Source organism: Pinus tabuliformis, chromosome 6 (genome assembly GCF_031772625.1).
Source record: "Pinus tabuliformis cultivar Carrire ecotype Pingquan chromosome 6, CPIR1, whole genome shotgun sequence".
NCBI classification, from domain to species: Eukaryota; Viridiplantae; Streptophyta; class Pinopsida; order Pinales; family Pinaceae; genus Pinus; species Pinus tabuliformis.
The window spans coordinates 782,147,023-782,158,035 of NC_142292.1; the positions used below are offsets into that span (position 1 = coordinate 782,147,023).

Here is an 11,013-nt window from a genome sequence, read left to right on the forward strand (position 1 = left end):
CTTGACATGAATTATTTTCATTGGTAGGTGTTCATTCTTAGTATGAAAAGGTGATGCTTAAGGAAGATGTCAAAGAGAAGAAGTAAAGAAGCATTTGCAGAGACGAATCATAAAGAAGGACCATCATGAAGACATGAAGCAGACCCTGGACCAAGATAGAATGAAGACTTATCATGATGACTCCCAAGATTCCAATACTAATTCAAGACCCTTTAAAGGGAGAGGATGAAGTACTAAACAAATCTCTCATTAATATTGAAGAGAAATCAACAATGACAACAACTTGGCATTACCACCTCATAAAGAACTTCATGTCTTCATTGTCAAGTTGGGACTTGTATAAGTGTCATCACAATGTCAAGTGTGTCCATGTGTTATGCCACATCATGTGGAATGTAATGATGTAATTATTAAAGGGAAAAGGACAAAATGTAATGTGTGGAAGTCCAAGAGTCATGCAAGGAATATGAAAACTCACATAGTCATATACGGGAAAAATTCACATAGAGAAGTCCAAAAGTCACTTAGAAGTTCAAGAGTTGTTTAGAAGTCCAAAGGTCATAATAGAAGTCCAAGAGTCATGAGGGTAACTCAAGAGTCACGGGGATATGAAAGGTCATTCCTCTTTTTATAAAATCATCCTCATAATTGAAGAAAAACTCTTTTCGGTGGCTTAGGCTTTGGAGAGCTAGTCTTGGCTTCTCTAACTCAGCATAGGAGAGAAAAATATTCTCTGGAGAAGCAAGAAGTGACTTAATGTTCCACTACTGGAGCAAGTGGCTCACCATTGTAATTGTGTCCTTGGATCTTTCACCTAGTAATTGAAATTCAATGAGCCAACACATTTTCATGCATGTATTGTGAATGTCGTAGGACTATCCTTTAGATGTTTGTGGTATATGTTTTTTCATATGTACTAAGGAAATTGAACTACGTCATTGGATTTTTGACTTATTGTTTTGAAGGTGTGTTGTATTTGTTTTAATGATAATTGTGTCTATGTGAAGTATTTCACTAGATGACTAACGAATCTTTGCTTGCTCTTGTGTGTCTCTCTTATGTTAGTACTATTACTTCCTTGTTGAGACTCACTTACGTCTCCCCTCTCTTGAAGGCCTCCTTTTACACATTGCGATTGGTGTTTCACAATTTCAACTTTATTTCTTGTTCAAAGGTTATGTGTGTAATCTCTTATGTTATTCGTTGAAACCAAGGTGAACCTTAAAGTTATGGTGGTCGAGCCAATACTCTAGATGGGGCTCCTACTCCAAATAGTGTGAGGTCTAATTAGGACTTCACATCAGAAAGAACCCCTATATGTTGGCGGTATCCAGCACTGTCAATATTCTAGTTCTAAAAGGAGATCTAGATGACAAGTTGTTCCCGTTGAGTCTTTTTTGAATCTCTGATCTTAAATGGCTCTTTCCCAAATCATAATCCCAGGATGTTTTTCCAAGGAGCTTGATTTTACCATCCTTGCAGAAATTATTCATAACTTGTCTCAATTTAAGTTTGATGGCGAGGGTGAACTAACTATCCTTGAACGTATGTTTCAATTTATTCTTTTTTGTCTCTCTAATGGACTTCATGGTAAATATGTTCAAATCATGTTGCTTACCCTCACACTTGAAGGTCTAGTTAAGAAATGGTGTCATGCATTACCAATTGCTTCTATCCATTCACTCGAGCAACTTTTTAAGGGGCTTCATGAATCCTTTAATAGGTATGATTATCAAGATGTATGGGATAGAATTGATTTGCGTAGAATGGAACCTGGTGAATATACAGGGTAATTTCTTAATTGCTTTCTTCACATTTTCTATGAATTCCTCGAAGGATTGGTTGACTCAGATTTCATCGTGGAAAAATTTCCATGTTTGATTCTACTCACCTTGAGATCTTTTGAATCCAAACCTCTGTATGATTCTCCCTCCCCAACTTTTTCAAACCATGAGACACTTCAATCTTCTGAAGAAGAACCTATTATTCCTTTTTTTCCTTGTAATCCTCCTCTTCCAATACCAATTTCTGTGCCTCCTGGTGATGATGTTGAGGTTGGGAAATCTAAACATCAAATTGTTGATTCGTCCATTTAACCTCCACCTATTTCGCATGATATAAATTCTTTTGGAGAGAATTTGGAATGGTTCAACAATTGCATGGAGCCTAAAGTGAAAGATGGTCCCTTGGGTTTTCAAAGACCATATTAATGTACATAAGCCCAATCTTGAATCTGATCCAAATATAAATTTGGTTGCCTATGGGGATACTTTAAAACCTTTACCATATATTTCTCATGATTCCTTATTTCATGATCTGCTTGATCAACCGAATTCAACTCTTAATTATGTTGAACATGTTGTTCCAAGCGATAATCAAGAATGAGGTAGTGGTATTTCACATGCAGAGGAGAAAAGTGGTAGAGATATGTTCCACCCTTATTCTCTCTTTCAGAATGTCAATCCTATATCAGAAAATCTTGGTAACCTGTCAAATGATTATGAGCCTTGCATTCAAGTCGATACCTTGGACAACCATCACCTTAACATCCTTGTTTTCATTTAAAACATATATGGTGGTGAATTCCCAAGTACATCAGATGATATATTTTCTTCTTTTAAAGCCTTGGATTTGCAAGGCATCGATCCAGAATCTATTTCTCATAGTTTACAATCTCCATTTGTGAATTGGGATGCTCTTTCAATTCATAATGATCCTAAATCTCCTCTAATCCACACTTCTTTAGATGCCAAATCTGAAAAGGTAACTTGTCAGGTTTTTGATTTTTTGGAAAATCCTCTTAAATCCATGTGTCACATTGGTATGCATATCTTTGACCATTATACTAATGAAAATGGCGTTCATCCATTGTTCTTAAAAGTTCAATCTGATTTAGTTACAATTGTTGCTCCTCCTCCTAAGTCTTTTCACCCTTCTTCACCTTTAACACACTATTTATTTTGAAGTGGCCCGGAGAAAAATGGAGCAGGTTAGGGTTTCGAAACCAGGGCACAGGGCGGAACCCCGCACAGGCCACGGTTAGGTAGTTTTGGTCAGGTTCCAAGAACAGCTGCCGGCGCGGGGGTCCATCTCTGCAAAGACGACTGGCAGGTGGAGGTAAAAGGTTGTCTTGGTGCCTGTTTTTGTCTTTTATGTTTTACCATAATACAGCTGCTCTCAGTGTTATCCGCCCTTTTTCCGTTTTTTTTCAACAAGCTACCGTGAAGTTTATCCCCATTGACTGTCGGTTGACGCTTTACCTTGGAACGGTTCGTAACTATGGTTAATCCCGCCGAACTTGTAGACTTGGACCCAGATCTGGAAGACATCCTCTCTATGTGGGGGAAGGATACCACCGCTCAGAACGTGGAACACTATTTTGGGGCTTTCGAACTGTCAAGATTGGAGGCATTATCACAGGCGGAAACACCACTGTTTCTGTTTCAAGACAAGGATTCGGGCAGCGAGGTTCACAATACCGGTTTATCGGCCGTCTCCAAGCAGGTAGAAAGAGAAATAGTGTCGAGTGGGGTAAATGAGGAAGGTTTGCCCATTGATTCAAAGGGCAAAGCAGCGATAACCCGGTTTGCGCCTTCTAAGGGTTTTGAAGATATAACCCATTTAGGGCTTTCTGCAGGATTTGGTCAATCAAGGGCTCCAGGAGGTTTTCCCTCGCTTACAAGGGTTTCCCTGCCAAGAGAATCCCCTTACCTAAAAGGGTTTTCAGCAAGCGGTCTCGGAGATATTTCAGCTGGGGAGCGGGCAGGCCCTGATGGATTGGAGATTGGTCTTTTACCCTCTGGGAACTTCGACGCGGGTCTTTCGGGTCAGATTCCGTCACAGCCGGAGACAGAACCTCATGTGGGCATAGCGCAGACAAACCCTGAAAGAACTGATGGTCGAAGGGGAATTAGATCACCGGTGGAAGAGTTAAGAAATAAAGGTGCGAAAAGGAAACCGCAAAGACCCATTGGATCTCAGGAGATAGAAGGCAATTTGGTCCTTGGGATGGAGGTTTCCATCGAAGAAACCCTAGCTGTTGCAGATTGTACCTTGGTCGGTAGAGCTAGAGGTAAGAAATACACTTCTGAATTTCTTCAAGTTTGGGGTGAGAACTGTTTCGCATCTGATAGACCTTTACAGTTTGAAGCTCAAGTTTTAGCGAAAGGATGGTTTAAGCTCAGATTTGTAGATAGAGAATCGGCAGATTGGGTTTTCCATCGAAATTGGCACATTGGGAACATTCCTGTTTTGCTAAAGAAATGGACCCCCCTTTTTGATGCAATCAAGGAGAGAACGGATGAGTTCCCTGTGTGGGTGCGAGCTCCGGGCTTACCATCTTTCCTTTGGACAGAAGAAGTGTTCAAATCAATTGGGAATAGGCTGGGGGTTTATTTGGAAGCAGATATGACCTTCTTGGCGACGAAAAATAGGGCGATGGCGCGTATATTGGTCCTCCTCAACCCGAGCAGAGGCTTGGCACAAAAAATCAATCTTCAATACAAAGACTACGTGTTTGAGCAGATATTAGACTATGAATACTTGTCGTTCAGATGCCATCGATGCCATGAGTATGGGCACTTGGCAAAAGACTGTCCACAGATGAGAAGAAGGAGACACTTTCGGAGGACTACAGCTTACAGAGAAAATGTTCAAACTAATGCTCAGATGCCCATGGAGCACGAAATGCCGGAGACGCAAGAAACAAGGCATATGGAGACAGAGGAGACTGTAAAGGATCCTGTGGACGAAGCTGTACAAATTCATGAGGCTGCTCAGGCAAATGTCATTCATCCGGCGGTAGCTGTGGAGGAAAATGCTAAAGAAGCGGAAGCTGTGGAAGAGATCGTCAAGGAAGCTGCTGCAAATCAAACCCTACACGACGAAGCTGAAAAGGGTATGTGCTCAGGGACCCCTATTTCCTCTCTTAACTCTCCTGAGCATGTTTCTGTTCCTTTGCATATGTCGTCCCCAAATTGTAAAGAGCAAGAAAATAATAATGTTGAATATATGGAACATATAATGTTTTCCCCGAATGTAGACACTATTGCTGAAGCTTTACCGTCCCTGGATATTAACTGTGAAGACCAATGGCCCCCCCTTTCACACCCAGCATCTCGGCCTCCTTGCCCTTACAACCTGAGATCTTTGGGAGGGAAGCATGGTGCCCCGGGGTCTTTAGGTGGTTTGGGACAGACCCCTTCTCAGAGTTGTTCCAAAAACAAGAGAGGTCGGAAATCGGATATGTCCAAGGCAAAACTCAAAGCTAAACTGGATGTTGCAGATGGCAAACAATATTCTATCCCGGGGGTTCTTAGAGCAGCCCATCCCCCTGAGGGTGTTATTAAATGATCCTGACATCCTGGAATTGCAGAGGTTTGGCCAGCAAACCTAAAAAACTGGCCTTGAAAGAATGGATATCTAACTCAAAACTAGATGTTATTTTTCTGCAAGAAACCCTGGGGAAGGCTTCTGAGATTGAACCTATGCTTAAAACCCTTCTGCCTGGGTGGATTTTTACTGCTATAGATTCCTCTGGTCATTCGGGGGGCCTTGCAATTGGTTTCAAAGAAGGGCGAGCAAAAGTCATCAATCAATGGGGGATGAAACATGTTGTGGGCATGGAGGTTTTATTCCCAGACTTCACTTTCCCCATCTCCTTAGTAAATATCTATGGGCCATGTCAGGGCAGGGAATCTTTTTGGGAAGAATTGATGACAAAAACTGTGATGAAATCCCCTCTGATGATTATGGGAGGTGATTTAAATTTTTCCATTGGCAGAGCAGAAGCATGGGGTCCATCAGCGAGAGAAGATCCCCTCTCAGATTTTTTCTTTAACCTCATCACGGATAATAACTTCATAGATCCTTCCCCGATCAAACTAAAGCCCACTTGGAGGAATCGAAGGATAGGAGAGGATCGGATTGCCAAAAGACTAGATCGCTTTCTGGTATCTGAGTCTTTATCTTCCAAAGTTCCTATGATCAGACAGTGGGTTGAGGAAATAGGGAATTCGGATCACTTCCCGGTTTTTTTAGACTTTACTCTTCCTCCTCCCAAACCTCCTGCCCCTTTTAAGTTCAATCCTGCTTGGCTCCAAGAACCCTCTTTCTGCAATCTGTTTAAAGAAACTTGGATTCACCCTGTTCACAATACAGGTGAGGATAAATGTTTTTTGTTCATGGAGAATCTCAAAAGATTGAAGAAAGCTACAATCTCCTGGGCAAAGGAAAGAAAATTGAAACAAAATGAGGAGCTGATCAGAATTAGGGAGGAGCTGAAGCAGATGGAGAGTATGGAGGCAGATGGATACTCCTCACAAGCCTCAAAGGACAGAATCCTTCATTTGGAGAAGCAGCAACATAAAATCCTGTTGGATAAAGAAGAAGAATGGAGGATCAAGAGCAGGGCAATTTGGCTAAAATCTGGGGATGAGAACACTAGGTTTTTCCATAACTTTGCAAAAGGAAGAAAATCTGCAAATACTATTTGGCGCCTTAAAGATGAAGAAGGGAGGGACGTCAGTTCCTTTCCAGAGCTGTCTGGTTTAGGAAAAAGACATTTTCAGAATATTTTTGCAGATCCGGGAGAGGCTACTATTGCAGAAGTCTTTAGAACTGTACAAAGCTTTCCTAGATTCATTGAGGAAGATGAAGCAGAAGATCTTACAATTCTGGTAACTAAGGAGGAGATTGAAGCAGCCATGAAGCTCATGGGCAAGGACAAAAGTCCAGGCCCAGATGGCTGGACTATAGAACTGTTTCTCCATTTTTATGATCAAATTGGATCCGAAATAACTGAAGTAGTTGAAGAGTCAAGGAAGAAAGGAGAAGTCTATAGACCTTTTAATTCAACATTTATTGCTCTCATTCCTAAGAAGGATGATCCGGAAAGTTTTGAAGACTTTAGACCAATTTCATTGTGTAATTGCATCTACAAGATTATTGCAAAGGTTATTGCTCTCAGAATTGCTCCAATCCTGTCAAGAAATATATCAATGGAACAATTTGGTTTCCTGGATGGAAGACAAATTCATGAAGCCATTGGTGTGGCCCAGGAGGTTATTCATAGTGTCAGACTGAAGAAAAAGAAGGGAGCTGTTCTCAAAATCGACCTATCCAAAGCTTATGATCGGATCAGTTGGCTCTATCTAAGGATGTTGCTAACTCACGTGGGTTTCAGCTATACTTTTGTCAGCTGGATCATGGGTTGCATCACAAATGTCAGCTTTGCAGTTCTGGTCAATGGAGCAGCTTCCTCTTTCTTTAACAGCCAGAGAGGCCTCAGGCAAGGGTGTCCATTATCCCCTCTCCTGTTTCTTCTCGTGGCAGAAGGGCTAAGTAGACTGATTCACAAAGCCAGAAGAGAGGAGAAGGTAAAGGGTATCGAGGTAGCAATCAATCTCTTCATCACTCACCTTCTTTTTGTTGATGATATCTTGATTTTCACCAATGGTTCTATCAATGAACTAAAGGAGTTAAAATGCATTTTTGATCTATTTCTAAAAGCAACTGGAATGCAGATAAACTCTAGGAAATCCCAAGCTTGTGTGGCAGATTTTGAAAGAAGAGAAAGGAATAGAATGGCTAATCTATTCCCTTTCCCCATTCAGCCACTGGATGTTCCCTTCAAATATCTGGGTTTTTGGTTAAAGCCAGCAGCGTATAAAAAAGAGGATTGGAATTGGCTCATTGCAAAGATAGAAGCCAGAATTTCTCACTGGAGTTTCAGATGGCTATCCAGAGCTGGTAGATTGACCCTTATCAAATCAGTCCTGTTAGCCATCCCAGTATACTGGGCCGCTCTGACTTGGATTCCCAAAGGAGTGATGGAGAAAATCAGAAGAATCTGTTGCAGATTTCTATGGGCAGGATCAAAGGAATCCTCGGTGTTACCCTGGGTAGCTTGGGACAAAGTGGCCAGACCAAAAGAATGGGGAGGGTGGGGAATTAAAAGACTCCCTGAGTTCAGCATTTCTTTAGCAGCAAAATCAGGATGGAGGCTAATAACTATGGAAAATCTTTGGACAAGGGTGGTGAAAAGGAAGTACATAGACCCAATCCCTCTGGAAGATTGGATCCGGAGTCAAAATAAGAAGATAAAAAATACTTCAGCTATCTGGAAGGCCACGGTGGAAGCCTTTTCAGTGATCGAGCAAGGATTAGCTTGGAAAGTGGGAGATGGAAGACAGGTCAGGATTGGCAGAGATCCCTGGGTTGGATGCAATGAAGCTTTTGCTTTATCTCCAGGGCTTCTTAGACACCTTGATAGTAAAGGTATTACATCATTAAATCAGGTGGAAAGAGCTGGACAGTCTACTATCTGGGGACAGGCTTGGAAGGATGATGAAGAATTAGGAATAAATGTCAGATGGAAGAACGAGTGGGAGGGGTTCATCAAAGAACTACAACGATCCAATGTCAGGATAAAAGATGAACCTGATTGCTTGATGTGGGCACAAAGCAAATCTGGGGAATATTCCCCAAAAGATGGATATTCCTTCTTAATGGGAAAGAAGGGATGGGGAGTACCGGACTGGTGGGCCAAAAATATTTGGAAACTCAAATGCCCAGTCAAGACTAGGCTTTTTCTCTGGTGCATTTTAAAAAAGAAGGTCCCAACATGGGAAACTTTACAAGCCAGGTTTTTAGTTGGGCCAGGGCGATGTCCTTTATGCAAATCTGATGAGGAAACCATCAGTCATCTCTTCACAACTTGTGCAATTTCCAGAAAGATATGGGAGGAGGTCACTGATTTGCTCAAGGTAAAAGCTCAGTGGGGGCATGATCCCTTGGATGCAGCCTGGAGGAAATGGTGGCAAAACTATCCGGAGGGAAACATGAGAAACTTGCCCCTTATTTTCTGTTGGGGAGTTTGGCTTGCTAGAAACAAAAGTCTGTTCCAAGATAAGGACACCCCTTCTTCCATCATTGCCACTAATATTACAGCCATATACTCTGCCATTCCGCCCCCTGATGAAAAAAATCCTAAATCAAAACAAAAACCTATCATTATACAGGAGGGCATACCTTGTGGTTTCTTTGATGGGGCTTCCCAAAACAATAGGGCTGGAGCAGGCCTGTGTATACATATCAATCCGGATCACTCTTTAAAAGCTTCTGTTGGGTTGGGTACAGGCACAAATAACTATGCTGAATTATCTGCCTTACGCTACCTTTTATGCTGGCTCCTTCACAGAAATATCAACACAATACAGATTTTTGGGGACTCACTAAATGTCATAAACTGGGTCAATGGAAATGCATCTTGTCAAAATCAGATTTTGAAGACACTTGTTGAAGAAATTTCTTTTTTGAAGGCATCCTTTAACAAGTTTTCGATATGCCACATTTACAGGGACAGGAACGAGGAAGCAGATCAGCTATCTAAGGCTGGTCTACAACAGGATCTGGGCAGCTGGACAGTAGAAGAGATCAGACAGGGGCAGTCTTTCATATCAGATCAGCCTCCTTATGCTCAGCCACTTTGATCACAGCTCTTTCATCTTTTTTGACAGCACACTTCTCGGATATATATTTTTGTATATATTTTATATAGTCTCCATTATAGTTTTTCTCCGGCACATAGCTACAACAAACAGACTTTTATATATATTGTTATATGTTTTCCTCATGGTTATAGACTTATAAATTTTGTTGTAAGGGGTTGTTTTCCTTCGTCGCAGGAGACCCCAGTTTTTCTTGTTTTTTGTTTCATTATGAGATTATCTATGCCTCCAACAGGGAGGAAGACTGTACGGTTTCTAAATACAGCAGAAACAGCTCTAAGATGTTGAGCCGATCAGCAAACATATGAGCCAGATGTATGGCTTATGACCAAAATTGCATGTAAAACTTTTTATAGTCTCTTAATAAAAAGTTTTGATTTTTTCCTCGGAAAAACACACTATTTATTTTACCCGAATATGTTCGATAAGTCTGGTATACCAGCAGTTTCACTAAATCCTTTAGATATTTATCCAACTAATCATGGTTTCAATCAAGTACAAGATGGTGTGGTCCTACAATCAGAGGATGAAAAGATTGAATCTATTATTCATGATCTATTTGTTAAACATACACATGAATTAACAGCAAATTAAGATAAGTGTGAGTTCCTTTTACTATTAAAATGGTATACATTTATAATACATTCCTGTGACCCTTGGTCTTCATATAACAAGTGGTCTCTTATACTCTGGTGACTGTTCACATTCCACACCAACCCTTAGCAGATTAGGTGTCCAATATTCCCCCCCTCAACCTGAAAGGGTATATAGGAGTCCAAGAAGAGATTTGTAATACAAAAGTTGCAGCCAATGGTTGAATGCGCTCTCTAAAAATATGGCATAAGGTGGGAGAACTCGAGGTCTCAACCAACGGTGGTTTAAGGATGACCACTAACATTGGAACGCTTACTGCAGTTGCTAGAACTCTTCGAAATCTGGCAAGAATATGAAGACTTCTGCCAAAGGACATGCTCCCTATTATTTTGAAAAGTGAGACCATTGGGGTCTCAACCTACAATTCTTAGTGTTGTTCCCATAACTCTTCCAAATTTTGCAAGAAACTGAAGTCTTCTGCTAGAGGTAGTGCTCCTTAATGCTTTGAAGAGGGAGCCCTTCAACCTAGAAAAAGGGAGGTCTTCAAACTACGATGGTTTAAGGAAGGCCACCAACCAAAGTCATGCTTAGGGGCTTCTTTGTCTCTTACTACAACTCTGAATCTGGGTATGGTTATCTCTGGCTGTAGGCTTAGGCAACAGGTTCAATTTATGGCTCATGCTCACTTGATGTGGCTTTGAAACTTGTAGATGACCATCAATTCCCCCCTTGTCAGATGGTAGGTGAGAAGATAAGAAAAAAAAACTTCAATAATTTTTAATACTCTAGAAGAAATTCTAATATGTGACTAAAATATCTTCTTGGTTGTTGAAGCCCATTACCAAGAAGTGATCCATCGAAGGTGAATATTTTCTCTTGCAGGAGGTTTGTTTTTGAAACATTTGTTTGA

The 11,013-nt window shown here is 41.1% G+C and overlaps 1 protein-coding gene across 1 annotated transcript; it reads left to right on the plus strand.

Moving 5' to 3' along the window:
* Positions 1-5,348: 5,348 nt before the first annotated feature.
* Positions 5,349-9,491, plus strand: LOC149261060 (uncharacterized). The gene is made up of 4 exons (XM_089367504.1): positions 5,349-6,159; positions 6,307-6,953; positions 7,059-7,376; positions 7,524-9,491. Exons 1-4 carry the CDS (start codon positions 5,349-5,351, stop codon positions 9,489-9,491), a joined length of 3,744 nt encoding a protein of 1,247 aa, XP_089223630.1.
* Positions 9,492-11,013: the final 1,522 nt, after the last annotated feature.

Bases quoted from the DNA above. Each gene is read 5' to 3' on its own strand.
- LOC149261060 (XM_089367504.1), top strand. From the start codon at position 5,349: ATGATCCTGACATCCTGGAATTGCAGAGGTTTGGCCAGCAAACCTAAA. The intron at 6,954-7,058 runs GTTATTGCTCTC...GGTGTGGCCCAG, and splicing joins TCTACAAGATTATTGCAAAG to GAGGTTATTCATAGTGTCAG. The intron at 7,377-7,523 runs GTAAAGGGTATC...ACTGGAATGCAG, and splicing joins AAGCCAGAAGAGAGGAGAAG to ATAAACTCTAGGAAATCCCA.